General features: G+C 36.9%; 1 protein-coding gene across 4 annotated transcripts in view; it reads left to right on the forward strand.

Moving 5' to 3' along the window:
* EML1 (EMAP like 1) overlaps positions 1–25,792 on the forward strand; it is a 110,033-nt gene that overhangs the window by 51,182 nt on the left and 33,059 nt on the right. Inside the window, exons 2-8 of one of the 4 annotated variants that reach the window (XM_086613793.1) lie at positions 1,410–1,592; positions 4,492–4,554; positions 6,868–7,000; positions 12,602–12,652; positions 15,930–16,064; positions 21,542–21,570; positions 22,978–23,004. In XM_086613793.1, coding sequence (XP_086469919.1) covers positions 1,410–1,592; positions 4,492–4,554; positions 6,868–7,000; positions 12,602–12,652; positions 15,930–16,064; positions 21,542–21,570; positions 22,978–23,004 — 621 coding nt within the window. Of the gene's footprint in view, positions 1–1,409; positions 1,593–4,491; positions 4,555–6,867; positions 7,001–12,594; positions 12,653–15,929; positions 16,065–21,541; positions 21,571–22,977; positions 23,005–25,143; positions 25,387–25,792 lie in introns of those variants that run through there. The other 3 variants (XM_086613794.1, XM_086613795.1, XM_086613796.1) reach the window with 3 other exon arrangements.

The following is a 25,792-nucleotide window of genomic DNA, read 5'->3' on the forward strand; positions in this document are numbered from 1 at the left end:
AATTTTAAATGCAATTTTTCCACAGACTTTTCTCATTAAAAGTTTGTATGTATCAGCATTTCTGGACATGCTTTTAAATGCACTCAGAAGCTGTTGTTTTCCTATGTGAAACACTTACTTTGTTTTAAAATCCAGCACTAATTGTTATGTATAAACCATTTAACTTGTGTAAATGTACAAAAGAAGTGAAAAACTCTGGTTTGGAATGGAGACGAATTAAGTACACAAGAAATGAAAACAAATACCAGCTTCGTAAAGAGAGATCAGCTTTAACAGAAGAAATATGTGCTGTGGACTTGCATTAGGAATGACGGAGAAGTCAATTATGATTGTAGATAGTAGCATAAATATCAATTTTTGCTCAGGTATAACTTCTTAAGTCTTCAAATAAAAGCTATTTTCCAATCATCACTTGACTAACATTACTTAGAATGATTCAGTAAGTTAATACCCAACTTTTTTTTAGGTTTCAAATCCGCCTAGTTAAATAAACCCTTGCACTTCTCTTTAAAAACTGCACAATATTTTTACCCTGATAGATACTGACTTTGACATCTTTGGCATTGCTTTTGCTTGCTTTCTTCTTCTTTTTCCTGACTTAATATTGTAAGAAATTATAATGTTTCTATGTGATAGGAACTCCAGTGGAATGAAAGTGCTTATTAGGAAAAATATTCTTATTACTAGTTTTGGGTGGAAAGAATGTGTAGTCCTCATCAAGGAGTTGCAGGCTTTAAGCTTCTGTGGGTTGTTTCCAAATAATGGGTGAATTGTGTGCAAAGTAATGACCTTTTTAAGAATTTGCAGACTGAGTATAATTACTGGGTAATTCTGAATTTATTTAATGTTTCTATTTCAGTCAGAGGGAACGTTCTCATAAAGCTGCTAGTATAAATTAGGAGTTAGCAGATGGTGTTAATATCTATTCTCCAGTCTGTAGACAATAACTTGAAGAAGTGTAAGCCTATCTGTTGCTCATATATGTCTAATCTATACATGCTATCACATATGTGAGAAAGAACAATCTGAAAGGGTGTGTAGCATATCAGAAGGTATGATGCTCTACCTGAATGCCTGCCAGTGCCAGAATGTTGTGTTGAGCAGAACAGTGAAAGGTGATGGTTGATCAGTCTAGTTCAGACATGCAGATAGTTGACAGTAGGGCCCAATTAGCAGTAAGTAGCCTTGAAGCCAATCTCATAATCACATCTTACTTAAGTACTCATCTTTTTTATTTTTATTTTTTTTTTAAATTTCCATCTCTTCCTTTCGATCACTTAAAAACTTTCTTCCTCCAGAGATCATCAGGTCTGAGAAAAACCTTGATTTTTCCATGCAGCCAGTATATAAGGTATTCCTTGATGGTTATACATCGTTGATAATGTATCCCTTTCTTCTATTTTACTTAGATGACAGTGCCTCTGCTGCAAGCAGCATGGAGGTCACGGATCGCATTGCCTCTCTGGAGCAACGTGTCCAGATGCAGGAAGATGACATACAGCTGCTCAAATCTGCCCTTGCTGATGTGGTTCGACGCTTGAATATTACAGAGGAACAGCAGGCCATGCAGAACAAGAAAGGACCTACCAAAGGTTTGCATTTCAGATATCTGTGAAATCGGTAGTGCAGTTCAACGAGTGTTTTATATGTATTAAAATAGGTTATTCTTTAGATCTTTGAAATACTCAAAATCAACAAATCAAACTCGAAAATAAAATACATTTGAAATTTAACCTGTGAAAGAGAACACATGAAAATCCAAGTGGTTAAATCTGTGAGCCTTCTACAGTTCCCATAAACCGGCAAAGCATTTGCGTATTCTTAGTGCTTAATCCACTGTCTCTATTTAACTATGGTTAATTCCTCACTTTTGATCAAGATTAGTTTATAAACTCTTTAGGGAGTGCATGGTCTTCTATGGGTGAAACTCCTAATAGTTGGGGCTTTTTTTGGTAAAAAAAAAAATAAATTTAGCTAAAGCGTAATTTTAATTTAATTAAAAACGTCTAAAGTGTCTTTGGATGGTGCAGGCATAGCCAAAGACAGAGCTCTGAGGTAGCACAGAGGTGACATGACTGAGGAGATGGTGCAACACCAGCTGCTCAGGGATGAAGGAAAGGTAGAGCTGTGGTTGGTGCCTGGCCCTGTTCGAGCGCAGCAGATCCAGAGCCTGCGAGCTGGCAGGTGTGACAGACATTGCCACTCGGCCATGCTGTGCCGTGCCCGTGTGCCACAACGTACTTTCTCTTGGTTCCTGCTCTGCAAGAACAGGTTTGCCTGCACACAAATCAGAAAAGCTGGAGTTGAACATCCAGTGCTTCGCAGTAGTGAAGGTTTGTTAGAACCCGACCGCTGTGATTTACTGCGGTCTGTGAGGCCGTGAAAGCCTGGGAGGCTGCCTGTCTGCAGCTTAGCAGGAATGCGTGAGGGATTCTTGGGTAGTCTCAGGAGTGAGAGTGGTGGCAACCGAGATGTGGAAAGAAGGTATGACTGACTTCACAGACTCCCTGTTGTCTAAATTAAGAAATTGTTTCTTTTAGGATCCTGTTATGTATTAATATAAATTAACAACTTAATTCACATTGGAAGTATGAGATGTAATTATGGATTCATAATTGTCTTAGCTGGAAATTAAGACTTCCTTTCATCTTGGTTATATATTTATGATTTTGTGACAGATATTTACTTTTAGGCATTGATTTAACAGAATAGGCAAGGCACTACTTAATTAATTTGCTGAACTGAGACATCATGTTTGTTACAATGTTTTGTGACTGGAGAGGAGGAAAAGAGAAGAGAGCTAGGTTAGTTGATCGTATATCATACTAATTGGACAGAATATGCAGTAAATGTCTGTGATTTTATTTTCCTATTCTCTTCCATTTCTGTTGTATTCTCGTTTTATCTTTGTTTAATTGCAAAAAAAAAAAAAAATTAAAATATCAGATAAGTTAAGCGTTACTAAAGATAGCCTCCACTGTGATAAAATGTTCCACCAAATCTGGTTGTACCAGGGAGTAAGAGGCTTTTTCTGATGCATGGAGGAAATAAGGTCTAGCAATTATTACTGAGTTGTAACCAGATCAGTTCTTCTTGCCTGCTGGCTTTACTTAGCAAAATCCAGACCAGATTTTCATGGATTCTGTGAGCAGAGTTGAACTTTAAATCAGGAGATGCTTTCTTGGTCGTGGCAGATCCTTAAAGCCATAGTTCAATGTACATTGAAGAAAAGTTGCTGTAAGTCTATCTTTCTGCCTTCTGTGGCTGTTTTTTGGTTGTTGTGGGTTTTTTTTTGTGGTGGTGTTTTGTTTTTTTTTTTAACGTGCATATGGCATGAATACTTCTTAGTATGTGTGTGAAATGACAGTGTAAGAATTTTTACTGTGATAATGCAAATGGAGGACTACAAAGCCAATTGCTCATGCATTACAAATTACTGAAATGAGTCCTGATAATTGCCAACTAAATCCAACTAATTTCTAGAAATAATTGCTACTGTAGCAATTTATGTAAAGAACTTTTAATTTTACTATATATCAGTTGTATCATTAGTGTATAGTCAACATTATTAAACGTATTCTGTAACAGAAAACAGAATCTGAATTACCCTGATCGTTTGTTTTTTCCAAGTGTTTTGTCAAATACGACACATTTCACATGATGGCCTGCTTTTCATGTAGCAGGCACAACTCCTTTATAAAGGGTTGCATGCAGTTACTTAGGATATGACTAAGTTGAATTTCGGCATTGGAATAGTATTATGGAGGCTGTTAGGAAAGGGATTTTGCTTAGACGTGGATGAAACTGGAGCAGAAACTTCTCATGTTTTGCCACTTGGGCTTCATGAGACTCGTTCTGTTTTCTTTCCATTGATCATTTAATGATTCGTTCTGCATTCAGAATTGTAAAAAATGGAATTTGAGCTCACAAAGTGTCACAAAAATCTCATCCATGCAAACTTGAGTTTGAAGCATATCGTATGCTGCTGCTTTCATTTGATCTGTAGATGAAGTAGATTAGGATTAAAAGCACATGTGTGTTGGGGGGAGGTTAGTACCTTCAGAAAACAGGATCTACATGTACTGCTTAAAGTCTAGAACAAGAAACTTCATGGGACAGAAGACAACGTTTTCTGAGTATTTCAGATTTAAAATTGATTTCAAAATTTCAAGTTTTGGACTTTCAAACCTATGAGACACAATGCTTGAGCTTGTTTTTGGTCTGTGTATTCTTGTTCTAGACTTGAGCTGGACAGTTTAGAAGCAGCATACAACACGGAGAGTGAGCTGCTCATCTTGTCCATTTGTGGACCTCCTTCACTAATGGTGTTTTGGGTTTTTGTTTGGGTTTTTTTTCCCTGCTTCCTTACTTAATTAAACTACTTGGTGGAGTTCAGTATGGCTTCCTGCCTTTGTTTTACTTGTGTTTGTTGTTCTTTCCTTTTGCAATTATTGGTTTGTTTGTAAACTTAACAGCCCTATTAATCCATAGATCAGAGTATGACTAAAAAAGCTGCTGCTGAGGCTGATAAACATGTCAGTCCTCCTACCTCAGGTAAGACCTTGAAGCAACAGAACTTCCAAAATAAACGTTACTGACAAAGCAATAATACCGATGTGTTTGAGTTACTGACTTCTAACAGCAATGAGGTGTCTGGGGTTGTTTGGCTGTTCTGTCAGTTACCACTGGTGTGAATTAGCTGCCATAAATAAAACTAAGGAGCTCCAGAATAAATAGTGGATTAATTGAGTAATGTATTGATTTTCTGCGTGCTGTGTAAGAGTTTTGTGGTGTTGCTTTCTACACAAGCTGACTATGGGGCTAGATCTTTAAATCTCCAGCTCCAGAAGCATGGGTTCTGAGTTGGTGCTGGATTTGAAGCAAAACCTCTGGTAAAGGTTGCAGGGTTTATGCCTGGCTGCTGCTAGTTTCAATTTCATAAGGTTAGGAACGTAAACAGACTCCAGCTAGTTCACTCCAACTACTTTTTCATAGGCATTTTTCTGTAGTATGCAACAGAATCAATTTTATACATATAGATTAATTATGGTGTTGCAGCCATTAGGAGGCAAGCAGTAGACCATCCACATGAACCTGTAGAAAGAGTTTAATTTGGAAGAATGAATACTGTAGAAGTAAATAGGATCATGGTGTCTGAATCCCTTAATAAAAGAAATAAATAGGAGGAAGAGAAGCCAAAGTACAGTAAGTTTTGGGTATTTTGCCTGGGCTCTAAAGACAGCATTAGTCTGTTAAAAATAGATCATGGAAGCCAGGGCTGGAAGGCACCATGATTCGTTTAAGTCTTGTTCAGCCTTTCCTTGAAGCTTCCCATAAAGTGAGAGAGCCCTTGCTCTTCTTATCCTCAGTAAGAATGATACTGTCTCTCCCTATCAATCTTCTGCAGTTACAGACTTTCTGATCTTCAGTGAGCATGGATAAGATTTTCTTCTTTTTTTACTTTGTTGACTTGTTTTCATGTTATCCTTCAGTCTTCTGAGTTCAATAAGCTTTATTCCTTCAATATTTCCTCATGGGTTGTTTTCTAATTTTCTCCCTTCTGAACAAATAAAGGTTGAACACATGACAAGCAAGTATTTATTTTAACAAAGTTTCAGGACAAAGTTTCTCTTGAAACTTGCTTGCCTGAGTAGACCATATTCACTGATCTAGTCTTTTCAAGGCACAGGCTTTCACGTTTATCTTCTGTTGTTCAAGATATGAAAACTTCAGGTGAACAATTCAATAAATGCTTGCCATCAGAGCTACAATAAGATGTTATCATGGTATAACCTAGTACTGCATACAATTGTTAATTTTTAGATTTTAAAAAATTTTTGCTTTTTAGATTGTCCTCAGCTGTCTTTTTTCGAAGAGCATTTCGTAGGTATTCCCTCTGCTATGCTCTCCAAGTTCAGTAAAATTTTATCTTTTGTTCTTTAAGTGACTTGTGACTGCTGCCCTCTCTCAGGTGTTGTTTCTCTGAACCCAGAGACTTCTGCCATCTTTACAAAACAGGCATATGATACAAAGTTCTGTCAAATTTCCAGTGATGTACACAGCTTTCTTCTCTGCTATAGGGAGAGCACTAGTCATGTTTTCATCTGTGTTCCAGGGCATGATCCACTGTAGTTTTCATGTTTCTACTCATTGCTTGCAGTTTTAACCACTGTTTGCTTTTGCAACTAATTTCTAACATACTTGAATGGGACTTTTCTTAGTCTAATATTAATTACAGGTATGACGTGTATCACTTTTTGAGCCAATGTTTGATCAGAGGAATGTAGGTAGGTAATGTCAGCTCACTAAGTCCACTATTCTGCAAATTTCAATTGCTTTTTCTGACTAAAGGGTAAAATTCCGTTTTGTCAAATGTAAGTCCACATTCTTTAGAAGAAGGGATTTTTTTGCAGGGAGGGAGGGAATAATGATTTCTCATAGATCACATACTTGTGGAAAACCTGCAAGAACATTGAGGGATAATGAGCAGGAGTTTCTGGAATGGCAACCTGTCTTCATTTCTAGCACTCCTCTGAATGCTATCTAGGTGGGCAAGAAACAGATGCTTGTTTAAGGGAGCAGGATTTGTTTGGATGGCAATGATTACCTTTGCACTTACCAGTAACCTCCTTCAACTAGGACAGAGTTTTACAAGTGAGGCAGGTTATAGAATTGTGTGCTTAAGCCACATGCAGCTGATTTGTTTGATATGATTATAAATGAAAAACAATGAAAATCCTCCCTGTTAGATCTCTCATCTATGGTGAATTTGCCAATAGTGAAATAAAAATGGTATTTTAAAATTATTCTAATGTTTGCTGGGGGAAAAGAAGAAAACAATTATTTCGTCTTCTGCTTGTTTTACAGCAAGACCGCTGGTACAAACCCTGCCTTTAAGGACTACTGTTAATAATGGAACTGTGTTACCAAAGAAACCAAGTGGCTCTTTACCTTCCCCATCAGGAACCAGAAAGGAGACCGTATCACCAGCAGCAAAAAGGTACGCATCTATCAGAAACATTTTAATTGCAAAATTGAAAACATAGTATATCTCCTCTTTTAAGCTTCTAGATAGGTAGGTTTTCTTACTTGCAAAGCAACAGTCTAAATAGGAAAGAAAAGGAGAGATGGATTTCATTCTAAGAGGCTTTAAACTTATTCAGTCTAATTAGAATTAAGGTTATTACCATGAATATTGAAAGACTGCACAATACTTGGTCTACTGGTTTGTGTTATTTTCTTGCTACTGAATTCTAGCATATAGACAATAAAGTATTTGTACTCTGCTGTTGCAAAACATGACATGAAAAGTAGTTCAAGAATTCTTTTAGTAGCTAGTAGAAAATACATAGTCTGTAGAGAAACTGCTATTGTTACAAATCGGTATGTTACCTCTGGTGTTTTTCTCTCTCTAAAAATTATCATAGAAACTGCGTGTGCCATGTTAGAAGCATCTCAGGGAGAAGGAAAATTCTGTGCCTAGCTCATATGTATGCAAATGAAGACATCTATCTTTAGATATCTTACCATTAGCATGTATTTAGGTATTTTTAAAAATTGCTGCTCTGTCTCAATTTGTTTTGTTTGTGGAGTTGTTTTTAAGTGGACCACACGTTTTATGCACCCAGGTTATAAGGAACGCAATGGATTGGGTGCAGCAAGTTCAGGTTACATATGACAGTTACTGTGGTGCTTATCTGCTGTATGATTTGCCTGTAAAAGATAATAGTGTGGGGGCTTTTTTTGGTATTTCTTTTGTTGTGTGTCATCCTCAGCTTTTTGTAGTGATGATCCTGTCAATTCTGAGGAGGGCAGGCTGTGGAGATGAGAGCATTAACCTGCTCAGATCTGAAATTTCTTTTGTAAAGAGAATTTTTCCTTAAAGGGGAGATGGTGACTAAAGATATGCCATTCTTTGTTACTGTGTTGAAGAGGACTTGTTTTCCAGGAAACTCCAGGTTTTATTGTTTTAGAGAAGAGAGAAGCTACGCTGTGCATAATTAAAATTGGAAAATACTTTATTTGTTTGTGTCACACAAAGGAACTTTTGTGAGCTCTATGAACTGGGGCTCACTGCAGCTGTAGGTTTGGGCAGGTTGGCCTGCATCAGATCTTAAAATAAGAGGAGGAAGGCAAATCTATAAACTGTTCCGTTATCAAAATGATACTATCAGAATTTTGAAAATGGGTGAAAGAACTTGCCTTTTAAAAAATAAAATTTATTATTGTTTAAAAAAGAGAACTGTTTTGTATATGCAGAATTTTTGAAGAAATTTATTCTTTACAAATTATTTTTCCTTAATAATTTTCATAATTTCATTCTTACTAATAAAGTTTCAGGTGGTAATTGGCAGACTTCACCTGGGTACAGAGGGTGTGACTCCTGGGTCTCTACACTCCATCCCCAAGGTTTAGTGCAGGACTTTCTGCCCCATAGTAGGGTGGATGAAGTGCAGGTCAAGATCATGCTCGTGCTCTCTCTGTTTTGAGAGTCCTTTGTGTAATTTGGGTGGTCCCTCAGGTATTACCTGCGGCCCGTAGGCATTATCCTAGCTCAGGATCCCTGTAATTAAGTGACACCCTGCAGGCCTTCCACCTGACCCATCTGCAGTCTGTGTGCTTGGAGTGCCAGTGGGAAAGTCCTTAGGGATCATCCATAGGGAGCATTTTTGGACTCTCTTGGTTCCTGTATGAGAGAATCTTCCACAAGATAAGGCTTTAATGTCCTTTTATTATGGCTTGCCCTTTCTGTTCGCCAAAGAGGCTAGACTGAAGGTGCTTCAAATATGCAGCATGAAAGTGTATATCAAGTTTTGGAAAAGAAAAAATACACATGGGCAGTTTTGATGGAATAGATAGACACTTTATGAAGAGTGCTTAGGAGAGCAGGGTTATTCCACGTCCTGAAAAACGCAGTTATAAATCCAGGTGCTACGGAATTCCTGTTCCCTTCAAATGTTCTCAAATTCTGTTTTGTTTGCCTTTAGTATGCAGATGTTCTTCTTTATTTTATTTTTAATTAAATTATATTTAAAGTGTATTTCTGTGCCCTGCCTATAATTATACTTCAAGAGGAACAGAGTGGAATGGTAAGAAGCTCACCAATGGATTATTGTACAAAAACGTTTTGGTAAATTATTCTCTACTCTTGTCATTTGATAATGAACCCTAAAATAACTGATGGGATTTCATGTTTTTATAATAAATTATGCTCCAAATATTCAGTATTCAAAGATGATGTATTAAGTGTTCCAAATAGCTTTTTTACAAATAGTCAAGTAGATTAATTCATTATGCATTCATTAAGATGAATTCATTCATGCTTTGTATTTATACTGGACTCTTCTACATTCAGGAACTGTATGTGTGTATGCATCAAACAGTAATGGAAATACATCAGCAAGATCAAATAGCTCCTTTTTTTTTTAAGGAGTAGGACTTGTTTATTTCTGTTAGAACCTTCACTCAGTGTTGAACAGCTTATAGATAGCGTGTAATTTAAATTTTTTTTTAAATTCTGGTTTCTACTAAGCAGTCATGTTTTTATTGTGCTCTTTTCGTATAAACTGATTCCAAAAACTACTGCTACTTAGCAGTGTAGGCATTCTTTAGTTGAAAATATGGTAATGTGGCATAGCAGCTCTAAATAGTAATAAGTCTTTATGGATGTTTTAAAACTTAATTTCTGCTTGGGTACTTTTAATAGTTTTCCTATACAACATAGGTGTAGAATTGAAAAATTTAAAATTTTTCAAAATATGAAAAAGATAAAATTTAAAAAAAAAAAAAAAAGATTTTTTTTCTGAGTCATCTTCTAAACCTTTGGTCTGCTGTTGGGAATTACAAATATCTGCTAGGATTACTCTAGTAGAAAATATCATCATCGTTTTTTTTCTTCTTACCCGTGACCATATTTTTAAAGAGAGGCAAACATCCAGGTGAATGGAGTCTTTCCCAAACATAGTAATGAACAGCCTTATGAAAAGGGGGATTTACACAAAACAAATATCTTCTGATTCCTCCGTTCTCTGATACTTTCATCATTTAGGTTAGGAAGTGTCTGATGTCCAATTGAAATGACATCAGTCTGTCCCTTGAAACAGTATGTCATGCATATTTATATAAATATATGCAAATAATCTCCGTGGGGACCCAGTGTGCATCCGTACATTCCACTGCTTAGAAATAGATGTACTTACTGATACGTTTGCAGACACAATCTCATTTCGTACAATAGCTGTATTTAAATGTGTTGGTTAAACCACATCCCAACCTGTGGGTTCCAATGCGTTATCTGCCTTGCTGGATTACCAAGAAGATGTGGTTCAGAGTTCACTACATTTTCTGATTTCCTATTTAATATTTGAAATGGAAATGACTTCTTCTGGCAGGAGTATAAATTTGGAGGTACTAAAAAAGGCTTGAGGCTGAAAGGGTGGAACTAGCAGGCTTTTATTTGTGTTCTGCCACATATTCTCTCAATGACCTTATGCAAATCATTTAACCTCTATGCATATTGGTTTTCCATATGTAAAACATGTATCTCTGGATATCAGTAGGTTGTTACAGGGCCTAATGTGATAATTAGATCCCGATCTTGCAAAGTGTTGAGTGACCTCAACTGACTCTGACTTCAATTAGAATTGAGGGCACCAAACCCCCCTTCAGCATTCAGATCTCATATAGTCAACACTCAATTATCCAAGTTAAGGAAGAAATGAAATAACCTGAATAGAGCAAAAGCACAAATCCAAAACATAAGTGAATTGAATTACAAAAGTGTATGGTGGCAATACAGTGCAAGATAGAAAGCGTAGTGATGCTGCTGGTACTGGGACCAGAAATTCTGGTCCAGCACAAACAGGTGCTGGGCGCTCAGGTGATGGGGTGCCGTGTGAACACAGCTGGGCAGCTTCCAGCTGCAGACTGGCTAATGCAGAGCTGAAGTGATTCTGTGAGGGGCTGAATAATCACCTGGCACAGATAATCGAGAATTGCCTGCCTTTGCAAAGCGTTTCCAAGTGGTCTTCACAAAAAGCCTTTGCTCAGAGGCTTTGATTTTAAATTTAATATATTTACTACTTTTATGATGCAGAAGTGTATGACCTGTTTTGAGTAGCAGCTTTTTGAACACTGCCGTATTTTTATTCTGAACTTTGTGCTTAGAATAATTATTGGAAGTTTTCAGAGTGAGTGTAGTGTATCATGAGCAGAACTTTCCCTCCCCCCTGCACTCTTCCTCTCAGATGTAATGTGGCTTGAAGTTCCCTGCTTAACACTAAATTTGTCTTTGGAATTTGTCCAGCACACAGTAGTAATGTTTTGTGTTCCCTATTAAAATCTAGGGTTTTGTGACTCATCTAGGATAGCTTTGTTTCCTAGAGTTGAGGGGCAAAAAGGAAAGGAAAAAAAATGTAAGGGAGGAGAATGACAGACAGTACCTTTCCCAGTAGGGATGCTGCTGCGGGCTGCGGGCTAGCACATACTTTGTCTTTCAAAAGGAGACAATCAGTCATTCTTTCTCCCCCAGCAGATTGCAAAGTATTACAATGGTGCAAAGCTCTGACAATGGAGATCAAAAGGAAGAAGCTGGAACAAAGAAAACATAAAGACCTTTGTTTGTAGGGAGAATAAAATACTTTAATATGATAAATTCCTGTTCTTCTAAACTCTAAACACATGGCCCCTAGGAAATTGTTCAGTCGCCTGGAATTAATGTTCTGCATTCTGTTCTAGGGGCAGCGATGGTTTGTAACTGGTGCACACTCAAACTCTGTATCGTCTAACACTTGCCTCTCAAAGAAAATGTTTTAAAATAAACCAAATATAATTTAAAAAAGAAATGCCTCTCCATTGAACTTCAAGTGGCAAAACTATTATGCCATTTTACTGTATCTCTAACAGTTAAAGTTATTAGTACATTTTGCTCAAAGGCATAATGAAATTAAAGTCGTATGTTAATCTTGAATTTATTCTAATTGATTTAAATGAGGGTCAGAAAGAGTGCTAGACAAATTTCAAAATATTGTTTGAATTGTCAGTTACTGTCTAAGAACATTGTGTGCTATTTTTCGGTTTATTTTATTAAAGAGCTTTTGTTCCCCCACTATTTTGATAATTAAATATATAGCCAGATTTGTTTACCACAGTTCGGTAATGCAGCCATCTGAAACATTCATGCTATGCAGTGGTATATGTATGTATATATGAGGATTTATTTTCTTGTCTTTATTCTTGCTTTTTTAATAGTCTTTGTCTTCTAGCTGGATCATGTGTCTTGTTTTTTCAGATAGCTTCTTTGATTTTCTTTCTTTTTTTTTTTCCTGAGTCGCTTTACAAATGGTCAGCGTATTGGAGCATTGCTGAGATTTTGTCATTCAAAGATACATTGGTGTTCTTAAATGTATGGTTTGAAATGATCAAACATCTAACTTGAGTCAATAAGCACTGTGTTGTTTCCTCTTGCACGTGACTTCATATCTTGAAAGCATGCGATTATGTCTTTTAATGTAAGTTTGTTTTAAATGTCTTGTTTCCACATTGTATTGTTGCATTCACTTTTTATTCTGCTTTGTTTACGCACCTCTCAATCTGGATTAAGCAGGTCTGTGAATCTTCTCAATGCATGCAAACTGAAAAAGCCTGCTCTAAGGTGAGGGATCCTTAATAGCTTTGTAGTGTTGAAGCTCAGTTGTTTTTCCTTTACATTTTCATTCAACACAGAGAAAGTGGCTGTTTTAATACAAGCATTAACATGGTAGAACTGTAATTATTATTCCCATTTTTAACACTTTCAGAAATACATGTTTGAACCTTTCTCATCATTGATAAATGCATTACAAAACTTAGATAATTTCAGTTACAGTATCTGCATTATCTCATTCTAACATGATTTTTATTATAGGGCTGTTTCAGTAGACCACATTGCTGTCTTAAATTAAAAATTGTGTTACCAAATGTTATCTTTTTAAACAATCGAAAATGCTCTCCTTTCGTGTCACTAATGTGGAAGCCAAATTCTGAAATCCAGTCATACTCTTACAAACCCGTAAGTTAAATGAATATTTTCTGTCGTGTTAAATCCTTCCTCTGGTGACAGTGTATCTGCTGTAGCCATGGGTTTAATCACTGGTGTTCAACATTACAGCTACCAAAATGTGTATATGCCAAAATCGAGTTAATATAATGCAGTTATAATCCTCTTTTCCAACCACCTGCTAATACTTCTCACTGAGCTGTTGTTGTTGTTGTTAAAAGTTTAAAATAAAATTTGTCTGAAGATAGCATTGCTAATTAGTTTAAGCAATAATGGGCATATGCCAAAACAATTTAAAAGAATTTTGTTCTTGCGGTAAAAGTACATTTATGCTGATATGAGACTTCATTATTCAGAAAGAAGATAGCATTGCTCTTTTAAGCTTTAGTCCCACCCATTCATTTTTTTATCCACCAGTTCATCTTTTGACTGTTGATAGCTGTAAAAGTAAAACCCCAAGCAACATTAAAATGAGTTTAAAATTGCTTTTGTCACTTACATTTTTTCTAACATTAGTATAATTTGGTGATTTCCTTAATTTAATTTCAATGTAGGCTGATATTGCCTTTTCATTTCCTTAACCAGGAAAAGACGCCAAAATAAAGGTTTGATCCTGCAAAATCACACAGAGAGGATGTTTTTGCAAGTACTGTATATAAAGTGGTGGAAGGACTCATGCTAATGAAGATATTTTATGTGGAGTAAACATTTTCAGTATCAAGACTTTATTTTTTAACCAGAGTAATATTAAATTGAATGATCTTATGAGATGCAGGGAGAACAGTTAAACACTAACAGTATATTATTTAATTTACTAGAGAAGGTTTTTTCATGCATTCAACATTGAGATGACTTGGATAATGTTAGGCTAGTGTAGGAGACACTTATTTCTGAAACGAAGACAGAATTAAATTCTTTTTACAGCCTTTTCCCTTCTCCTGTGAATGTATTTTGTTCTGTGCCTGTGTGTAACTTTGCATTCTGCTTGCTTTCTTACACCACTCTCTCCACAGAAATAGTATTTTGTTAATTTCAGCTTAATCATTTGAATCGTGCTTGTTTTTAATACAAAAATGCAGCACTGAACATCTGTCCTACCATCACATGTTCCAGAAAGTTTTTTGTCAAGCTACCTGAGATGCATCTTAACATGCATCTGCTCTGCGGAATTTCCCCTGCATGGGGTCTTCCCTCCTTTCAGAAGGGTGGTTGCTTTGCAGAAGGACTCTGGTTTGTTTTTCCCCATTGTTTCTGTAACTGAGCCTCAGCCGAGGTGTTGAAACATTCCCCTCCTCACTGGTAATATATATATATATATATATTTTTTTTTTTTTTTTTAAAGTCTATCGGTGGTGGTGTATAGTTGATAAACTGAATATTTTTTTGACCAGACAGAAAATTCTATCTCATTTCCTTTAGTTATGAAGAACCAATGCCTCTCGTTCTTACACCACACACAAAGGGGGACAGAGCCTGAGGAGCTGCCTGAGATAACAGAGTAGGGATAGTTGTTAGGGACTGATGAGGAGGTTTGGAAGAGTCCTCAAGGATGCTGAGGTGAGCCTTATGGTAAGCAGAGCATCCCTGGGGGTGTACAGAGGTCAAGGGGGACCTGGCTGGGGATGGTAAAAGAGGTGACTGTGATGAGACTAGGCCTTGAAGGAGCAAGAATGAAAAGAACTGAAGTTATCACAGGGAGAGAGCTTGTGGTTGGGATTTGGGTAGAGGGGTGTGAGCTTTAAAGCGATCATTGGTGTCCATGGCTTCTGGGGTGAGAGAGCTGCTGAGGGTGGCCATTTAGATATGGGGATGTTATGGGTAAAGGGGATGTGTCCATTCTGCTCTCTGGAGAGGAGAAAACAGCACAGGACTGAGGTGAGGGGAAATGAGACCTGACACTGAGTCCTGTTGTGCAGCTGCTGCTGTGAGGGCGATTCCTCCCTCTGTCTGGGTAACACTGCCTGCGCCTCTCTGCTGCACAGGGAGTGCAGCAAAGTGAAAAGCATCACCCAGCTCAGGGCCTTACCCTTAGCTGCTCACTCTCCAGCTAGGAAGCACTGGTTTAAGGAGAAGTGCTTTAGACTAATGCATAACCATAATAATTTGTCTCCTATTAGGCGCAAGCTCTGGGTGGACTTCTCTAAACTTACTAAGTAATACTTGTGTTTTGGCTCACTTTTTTCCGTCAGAGAGAGGTGGGTGTCAAAGGGGTGCCATAAAGTCATAAGAGACTGGTAGCTATCTTGGCAGGAAGGATGATTGCAGAGTGAGAGTAAGGCACTTTTGAGAAACCCTTTGTTCAGGGGATTTGGGGAATCTGATCTATTCATACATATAAGTAGGAACCATACATTCTTGACAGCCTAACGAAAAAATGCAGGCTAGCTTGCCATTAATTTCACTTTGTGGTATGTTAAAACTAGCTTTGAACTACAGAATAATTGATATTGAATGAAAACACAAAGTTAGCTTGCTGGTGCTCAAATTTTGACCTACTTTTGGCATTCTCTGTAGTCCAGCTGGAGATGTCAGATAATAGGCTTTGTCTTTAAAACTTTCATTTCTTGTTAAGAGAATCCAATACTCCAGAAGTGTGAAGTGTTAATCAGAGATTTGAAATGTGACCTGGAAAGTAGATGCTGAAGCTTACTGTATGATACTGCTTTACCCCATCTTCTATTTTATGATCAAGGAAAAAGCAGTATGTTTGTCTCTGTATCAGGTACTCAGTAAAACTCTTACATAGGCTCTTTAAGAAATCAAGTTATGATTAAAAACAAAGTTGTAGTTATTTGTAGGGTCAGCATTGTACTTGATACAGTTCTCAAAAATATTCGTCCTAGAGAGATGTGCTTTACAAGTGCCACTGTAAAACTTGCACCTTTTTTATTAGCACTGTTAAGAGAACCAGTTCAGCTGAGCGTGTGTCGCCAGGTGGTCGGAGAGAAAGCTATGGAGATTCCAAAGGGAGTCGCAACCGCACTGGATCCACCAGCAGTTCCTCTAGTGGTAAAAAGAACAGCGAAAGGTAATGTTATCTAAATACCTGTCTCCTCCTTTCTCTGCTTACTGCTCTAACAATGAAATTAGTTTCTTTAGTTTAGCAAATATTGGAATCTTTTTTTAAAAGCTGCAAAAGTTGGATAAAAATATATTTTAAGCATTTTAAACAGATTTTCAAATTTAGGTGAAATTTATTTGCCTTATTTCCAAACCCGGAACAATGTGAGAACCTTGAGTTGCCCCAAAAGTCCGTAATTATTAAATCTGCTTTTCTGTTATCTTAGTGGTTTCCCTTGATCTTCAAGTTCCTGGCACATACTTCAAGTTCCTGGTTGTGGTGCATTGACCCCAGCTGGCAGCTAAGCACCACACAGCCACTTGCTCCCTCTCCCCTGGCAGGATGGGGGAAGAGAATAGGAAGAGCAAAAGTGAGAAAACTCATAGGTCAGGATAATAAATGAAGGAAGAGGAAGAAAAAACAAAACAAGTGATGGAAAGGCAATCACTCACCATCTCCCACAGGTAGACTGATGCCCAGCCAGTCTCTGAGCAATGTCTGTCTGTCTGTCTGAGTGTCAGATTAATGAGAACTGGAGGAAGAGGCTTACATCCAAGTGCTATCCAGTGCAAAACAGAATAATGGGATACCTGTCTCTGATGATGCTTCTCTCTATGGCTGACAGTACAAGGGAAAGAAAATGTCTTGTCCAAGGGTTTCATACTCAAGATGATCTTGAACAAATAGCTGATTCGTTGATGCTTGTGGCAAAGTCACTGTATGGCTTAGCTGGTTCTTTCCTGGACAGTTTTTAGTCTTGGCTATTTCACTTCACAGAATGTTAGGGATTGGAAGGGACCTCAAAGGATCATCTAGTCCAATCCCCCTGCCTGAGCAGGACCACCTAGATTAGATCACACAAGAACGCATCCAGGTGGGTTTTGAACATCTCCAGAGAAGGAGACTCCACAACCTCTCTGGGCAACCTGTTCCAGTGTTCTGTTACCCTTACTGGGAAGAAGTTCTTCCTCATGTTTAAGCAGAACCTCCTATGTTCCAGCTTATATCCATTTCCCCTTGTCCTATCATTGGATGCCAGTGAGAAGAGCCCAGCTCCATCCTCATGACAGTCACCCTTTACATATTTATAAACATTAATGAGGTCCCTCCTCAGTCTCCTCTTCTCCAAGCTAAAGAGACCCAGCTCCCTCAGCCTTTCCTCATAAGGGAGATGCTTCGCCTGTCCTATTCCTGTTTCCCACCACCAAAAAGTGGTCTTGATGGTACGGTTTCATTATCTCACAGATGATGTGACCATGGAAACAGAAGCTGATGAAGATCACATAATAACATAATTTACCTGCTCTGTATAGGTATCAACACCATCACAGGAGTCGCTGGGTTGCTCGTGAGCCGATGGTATGGCACAAAACATCCCTTCCTCTTTATCCCTTCAGCATCTTTACTTGATGCAGGGAGTGACTGAAGTTGTTGTGTACTAGTGGGCAGCATAAATATGGGTGATGAAATTATTAATAGTTTGTTTCCTGGCTTACATTTTCAGCTATGAAGCGAGACAGCAAGTGTGCAAAGTTCATGAAACTTGTGAGAGGCTTAACAAATTGTGGTAATAATGAAAAAATTAGGAATACCATCAGAGAAAAGGTTATAAAATTGTAACCAAGGAAGACATCATCAAATATTTAGATAAACAAAAAATTTAGCCAGAGTAAAATCTTCTTGGGGATGTGCGTCTATGCATGCGAATGAGGTTTTAAGCCTACAGAATTCTGCAGGACTGGGCCTTCTGGTGCTTCTGGAAATTTGGCTTTATCTCAGCATATGTTTATTTTTTTCTTAATTTTTTTGTAAAATAATTAGGAACAACAGATAGCCTTTGGGGAATGTATTTTGAAGAGATGAGAATGCTGCAGTGGTACTAAATGGAAGTTGTTTTGGTTTGTTTACAAGATTTTTTTGTACTTTAAATTTCCTAAAAGATTGAAATATAATTGAAAAACAAATATTACTATAGCAATTAACTCTTTTAAGTAATCTCTAAATAAATACTATTTTTGAAAGGTGAAACTAAGCTAAAAATTAACTGACATTGAAGGGACTGCTGGGAGGATAAAAGCTTGCTCTTAGTTTAAGCTGGAATTTCTGTGAAGTGCATAACTTCATACAGCCACACTGTCCTAGTGAATTCATTAACAAGGAACTGCTGTTTTGTCTGTTGATCTCTTGAAGCCAATAGGTTTTGTCTAAGGCTGTGTTTTTTAATTTTTGGTTTGCATATCTATGTAACTTCTTACTCTGCTACACATATCAAATTATAGCAAAAGCTCTTATGTTGTGAACTCATTAATAAAAAAAACTCATATAAACCCCACAAATTTCTTATGGAAATTTATTGTTAAAAAAATTAAATTTCTATAATTAGATGGGAAGACCTTTCTTTCTGGAATGTGAGGAGAAAGTAAAACTACCAATCGTGAAATGTCATTACTGTTCCAATTAACTGTAGCTTTTCACAAAACTTTTACCAAACATATGATGGTCCTGCAGTGCCCTTTTTCTATGTATTTTATCATTTTTTTAAAAAACAATTTCAACTCTCCAAAAGGTGAATTCTACGTGTGTTGTGCAGTGGAAGATAAACCTGTCAAAATCTAAGTACAGTGCTTCCCAAAATCATTTTTTTTTTAAGATATCCTTGAGCTCCTGCTGCCTGCGTAAGGTGATAATTATCTGAAATCAGTTTAATATTAAAGCTACTAAAGAAATAAGGTGAGATTATTAATTAGGTTGTTGTTCAGTTACATTAAGGAAAGATATGACTTCTAGAAGCTATATAGAGGTTCTGTGCACTTAAAAAAATGGATTCCAAAATAGCTGAGAAATATAAAAACATTATGACATAACTAATGGTTATCTGCAAAATTGTTTTGTTTCTCCTCTAAAGTTGATCACGGTACTTGAGATGCATGTTTAAATTTTTCATACTATTCTAACAGAAACCCAGTGGTTATGTCATTCTGCAGTTGTTAGGCCACAAAGGGTTGAGCACAGCATTGATCAGAAATCACTTACTAATTGAGAGTGGGTGTCAGATTGCCTTAGCTGGAGCTAGTGGTGTTGGTACCACTATGAGAATAATGATTGTACGGTTAGAGAGTTTTCCCTGATTTCTGTCATGTGCAGCCTGAGGGTGTTCAACACCACAGCTCTCGCCTCCTTGAAGAGTGTCCTCCTCATCCTGTGGAAGGGGCTGGCTAAAGACTTGCTTCACGCCTCCTGTTGAAGCTGGGCCACTGTGCAAAATATAAAGCAAGAGTCATGGGACTAGAAGAAAATGAGCATGATTCTGTACGCTGGGGGCCAAGGCTGTCCTCCTAAAGCAAACTGTATGTGTGAAGGAGTGAGGAAGAGGGTGTTACTTTACCATCTAGTCACAGCTTTATTATCTGTATCACTGATCCTTATGGGGCCCTTCCAACTTGAGATATTCTTTGATTCTATTCTATGATTCTGCATCTGGTCTGTAGATGAAGCTTAAAGCAGAACACATGCCAGGAATCTGAAAAGACAATCGTGAAATTGCTATTTTTCAAGATATAGAGAGTTGTAGGCTGTTAACGCAAAACCATAAAGCTATAGGAAGCTATTTTAAGAAGCTTTAAGCACAAGAAGTAAGGAGATGGCCAAAATCTCCCATACTACTATGGGGTGGCTGTGAGCCGGGGAAGCCTTCCTAAGGGTTAGGTAAGTAGGAATTGACTCAAGTTCAGGAAAAAGAAAAAGGGTAGTCTGGGCTCTGTGTGTAGTTAGGGTTTGTATAGTTGGAAAGTACACACATTTTCTTTATTACTGTCGTGAATCAGCCTTTCACATTAGCTTGATTAGCTTGAATAAGTCAGCATGGTCTGTTCAGAGCTAGGGACTCTTGTCTCTAATATGGCAGCGTTTCTGACTAGTGCTCCATCTCTAAAGTTTTTATTTTCTAAAAATATCTTCATTCCCAGGAGAAAATGTTAACACCAAAATTAACAATGGCAACACAACAATGGCTGTTTATATAGATGAGGTTGGCTGTGTACAACCAGCTTGAAGTATGAATTTTGGTGCATGATTTAATACCAAGACTGATATTACAAAAAGTTGCTAAATCAGTGGGTAGGATCAGTAGAATTCTCTTTTTGTTTGTTTTGGTTTTATCATTCAGTAAATGTCAAATCAAGGAAAAAAGGAAAAATACTGAAAAATTATTTGCTACAACTTCTATTGCAGAGAGAGAATCTTTTATGCTTAGAAAAAATTGTGTGCAAAAATCCCTCCTAGTTTTGTTTCTGTTTTTGGTTTCTCTGTATCTGTCCACAGCAGTTTAGGAATGGATGTGGAGATGGCATCGCAGCTCTAGGGATACTTCATGCTTCAGCATTTGTCCATTAAAATGACAGGGCTTTCAACCCTTTTGGAATCACCCTCAGAAACATACAACAGCAGTCTGATATTTCAAAAGTTTTACTGGATAGAAATAAAATGGAACTGGGAGGAAAAATGACTGCATAATATAGCTTTGTGTCCCTTTCGTGCTTCATTAGAAGCAACACCCTCAAGCTTATTTATTCAGAGGCAAAGGAAAAAGGAAACAAATGACTGGCATTTCTTGAAACAGATTGCTTCTTGCTGGCCAGGGTAGTACTATCCAGAGAGCTCCTCAGCGCTTCTGCCTCTTCCTTCTCCACACACTTCATGTGTTTTCCACTCAAATTTTGCCAAATGTTTTCTCAAGACAAAAAAACAAACCAGTTTCAGGTTGCTCCCAGGCAGCAGTGCAGTGAGATAGAGAAGACGTTTTAATCATGATGGATATGTGCTTTCTGGGTTTTACCAAGTACTGCCATTCACTGAGAAACAATGGGCGGTTCCATGTTTTATGTAAACTCTTTGGAAAAGCACGATTCCAACTTGGTTTGCTCCTTAAATACAGAGAGAACAAAGGCATGAAGTAAGCAAACACCCACACGTGCACTGATACAGTAGCCCCCCTGCACCACACATGCAGAGATATGTTGTAGTTAAGGATATATCCCTAGCTTTTTGTTAAACTGCTTTAGAGTAACAAATCTCACTGACTGGAAACCAAAGCTGATGCAGCTACTCATGACCGGTTTCTGGGTTCTTCTGTAACTGGACTAACTCTGCAGAAGAGAATCTGGTAGTTAGTGGAGGAAAATCTATAGTTTTGAGAATGTAAGGAGAATTTAATGTTAAAGTTTTAACAAGGAGCCACAATGTATACTGGTTTTAACTGTGTTTGCCTAGGGATTTACCTTGTAAATAATTTAATTGAAATGATATTTTTTTTATCTTTACATACCCCACAAATATTAAATATCTTTTACATTATATGTTTAATTTTACATTATATTGATATGTTTATATGTGCAGACTGTATGTGTGTGCTTTTTTAAACAGAAATTTCTTCATTATTTTCACAGCAAACCCAAGGAACCAATGTTCAGTGCAGGTAGGAACTTTTAATATTTTTAAGCAGATAACTGTGATAGATAATAGATTTTTTTTTTTCTCCCGTGGATACTTAGGAACTGCTATTGGAAATCTAAACATGATATTTGCAGGTTACTGGTTACATATTTTTTTAAAGTTAATCAGTTTGCTGTGGTTTTTATTGGCCCAATAGGTTTATTTTACAATTAGGATTCTTTGTAAGAAGACAAAGAAGAAAAAGGCTGTGTCTTCTTACCCCAAATATGTCTTCCCTTTCAAAGCAGTATTAAGGCTTTGTTAATTAAAGCATATGCCAAGTTCCAGGTATGATGCTGTCATGTTAACTTAGTCATGAAGGGGAGCCCAGCTACTGTTAAAAAAATGCCACATCTGTCCCAATGCCTCACAATAAAATTTGTCAAATTACAAATAAAAAATGTGGTTTGTTACTACAGTTTTGGAAGTCTATCTTTAATTTGAAAATATTTTTTTTTCCTACTTATGTATTTATTATTAGGTGAAAGCAGAATTTGTCCTTGTCATTAGACAGTTACAAACTTTTGAACATTCTCAATACAGATACAAAGCAGAATAGTATACATAACATTTTTGTTCTGAAAAAACAAGGACAACTAAAATAAAAGCTTTCTTTTAACAAAATAAAGAAGGAAAAAAATGTTAATTTATCAGATATGTCATATTATTTTTATATATAGTTGTTTAACAGTAATCATGCATTAAGCTGAAAAAGTAGAAAATCTTTTGTTTACTGCGCTGATTGATCAACATCCAATGAAGTTCTTAAGTCATCTTCAAGGTTTAGTATGCTTGATTTTCAACTCAATCATATGTAAAACTAAGTAAGTTCTTAAGTCTTTTGTGACAACACAATTGCAGTTCATGTCCCTTTAATGAAAACTGTTGGTTTAGGAAAAGAAAACTTCTGATTTGCCCAGAATATACTTTTCTTGCGTAACATTTCTCCTTCCCTTGCACCATGTAAGCAAAGGTATTTAGAATAATTTTTCTTCTGACACTTTCCCATAGATAAAAGATCGGTAATTAAACAGATGTGACACTACTTTTACCCTTCTCATCTGGACAAAATTCCTACGGAAATAATTTTTTTTTTTCTAAAAAATTTATACTTGATTTTTTACTTACTGTAAGCATATAGTTGCATAATGGAGCTTAAGCTAATATTTTAATAATAGAAGAGCTAAACAGAGCCCCTAGCTGGAGGAAAAGGGTTTTGCCTTCAGTTATCCAACATATGGCACGGAGTATGGCTCAGTGTTTTGTCAAGCACCAGGTTAGCCTCCAGCAGAAAATGACTGGACGGACGGTAGAGCAGGTATTTAGCGAGTTTATTGTATTCAAACACGTCTTTATCTAGTCCTTCTGTCTCTGTCTCTGTAATCACAAGGGAAGCGCCGTGTGACACACTGCAAAGGTAGGCGTCACTTCCAAAACCTCATAGCTCTCGAAGCAAAATGGTACTGGTGGGATAAAAGCTCAATGAACAAACAGCTGTTTTCTATCTAGCACGCATTTTGCAATGCTAAAACTTTACTAGTTCTTCAGAATGAAACAAAAATATTATACTGTCTATTATAGAGTCTACTGAATTATAACCCTCAGGTGCACTTTAATATAATGGGTTATAATTTAGATTCCTGTGGACTTTTTCAGAAGAATTTGAATTAGAAAAAATATGTTGAGAGAGCTATATGGCAACACGTGGATGTTCACTGTGTTTGAAATGGTGTTCTGCACTTTTGCTGAAATTTATATAGAATTTGCCCTTTTGTTGGCTGTTTCGCTGTTAGCCTAACATGATTATAGAAGCCTTGGTTTTTCCCTTGCTTTTTCTTACCGAGTAGACTGTAGATTTTTCCGAATGTTGAATAAGCAGACCTAGGCCTCCAGCTGATTTCTCAGTGCTTTTTGCTCAATGACATAAAGCAGAGTTACATTTGGTAAACTTACTGTATTGCTTTCTAAAGCTGTAGCTAAGCTATAGTGTAAATATGCACATTGTTGATGCATGTTAGTATCTGTGATAGTCACAGATTTGTCTTGCTTTTTAGAGATAGCTAAATCCTAACAGGTTTTCCACTAATCAGCATCTTTCAGCTTTGCAACAAATCTAAAATTTCACAAAGCAAAAAATGTTTGTTTTCAAAGCAAAGTCTTTTAGAGAGTCTCTACCTCTGTGTATTCTTTGTACTATTTTATGCCTGCAATCAGTAGTGGTCTCCTTTGCAGATCTTACTGGCAGTCAGGTGCCTTCTTATTTCAGTCCAGTAACTGTTAATTTTTACAGTTATTTTCAACAACAATTCCAAATTTACAAAATTGCAGATGTAAAAGATACATTTGTGTAAAAGTTTCGCCATTGATCTGTCTTTGTAGTTTGGTCATTGTCTGTCTTTACATCTATTTCTTCACATTTAGAACTCTGCTGTCTTAAAAACTTAGTTACAAAAAATATAAGGGAAGTTATGTAGATAATATGTTTGGATTACAAACAAAAATCAGTACAGATGGAATTAGTATTACCAAAAGTTAGAAAGAAACACACAGCATGGGTTTCTGTGCCTGACCTAGTCATCCTCAGTTCCTCTTTATAGTTAATATGGAGAGAGAGGTGTTCTGAAGGCATAATTTCTATACTTGATATAGCATACTTGGTATAGTTTACTAGAATTGCTTTTGGACATCTGCTTTAATACGTGATTAATTTGTCCAAAAGTACCTGTTTCTCCCTATTTACTCTAAAAAGAAGTTTAGAATGACTAGGTCAAATACTTCCACTGTAGATGGCTAAATGCAAGTTTTAGAAGTTCTGTAAGTTTTGGATTGGAAAAGCAGTTCAATGAATTAAACTTTGATTCGTTCCCAGCCTTTGGTAAGCTCAGTCAGGGGCTGTCACTGCTGAAAATCTATTGACTTCCAGTGCACCAGTATCAGTAGCATTGGCATGTGTTTCAAGCTCATTAAGTAGATGTTGCATGTGCATACAAATAGTGCTGTAATGCTCTGCTATTTAATGCTTTACCCTCTATAGTTTACTTTCCAATACAGATCTATTGGAGTAGATTTTTGAAAACAATTCCAGTATTCTAGCATTCGAACAGGCATCTTAAGCTCCAGCCATCTGTCACCATTATTTCACCATTGTTATTGCTTCTTTTTAGCATTCAGTTTTCTGTTGTTTTCATTATATCTATGAATTTTGTAAATGAAGAGTTTTATAGAGCCCTAGCTGTAACGTTACTGTGACAGATCAAGCAGATCTCTTTCCCAAATGAATTGGTCTAAAGACAAAATACACATATATTTAGGTAGTACAGCATAGCTATGATGTTTATTTGTTCAACCAGTAATTTTTATTCATTTAGTCAGGATTTGTAGCATATGCATATTTCCGATTAAAATAAAGCCTTATTTTTCAAATTAAAAAATAATGGTATAGTTGTAATGATACTTAACAATTCATAGCATAATTTTAACAGTCCTAAATTGTATAATTTTTTTCATTTACATGATTTTGTTACTTCTGCCCTTCCGTTTCCTCTGTGCCCACGATTATTCTGTCTAGTAACTCTACAGATGTCACTGACTCCAAAACTGCTTGATTCGCATGAGAACAAGGCTGAACCCCTTGATCTGCCGATGGAGCAGCAAGAGCCAGCACGTTCTGAATGTGGACAAACTTCACCAGAAGTTCACAGGACACCCACTTTGGCCTTGCCAGTTCCCAAAAGTCCTAGTCAGACCTTCATGGCATTTCCCAGAACTCCTAGTTTTATAAGCCCCATGAAGTCCCCAAGTCAGTACTTCCAGATCTGTTATTAATCCCTGCTTCTCTCCCCAAAAATATTTCTTACCAGTTCAACACATTACTTTTAGTATTTTCTTCTAGAAATGTTTACTTCTGTCAGCCAATTCAGTTTTTGTAGCTTCTCTCCTGTATGTCATTTTCCTTTCTTTTCATGTGCTGTCAATGTTGTCATTCCTTTTTCAATGTTTAGTAATTCTTAAAGCATTTCTTTTCTGCATGTACATCAGCATGATTCCTTTTACTAATTGTTTGTGTTCCTTATTTCGAATGTATCTCTAACACTGTATTAAGTGTAAAGCATATCTTTACACTGAGATGCAAAGAATGCGACTGAGTGTTGGAAAATACTTTAGATGCTGATGCTCCACTGTAAATATTGATTAAAAAATAAAAT

The sequence above is a fragment of the Tauraco erythrolophus genome, chromosome 6 (genome assembly GCF_009769465.1).
Source record: "Tauraco erythrolophus isolate bTauEry1 chromosome 6, bTauEry1.pri, whole genome shotgun sequence".
NCBI lineage: Eukaryota > Metazoa > Chordata > Aves > Musophagiformes > Musophagidae > Tauraco > Tauraco erythrolophus.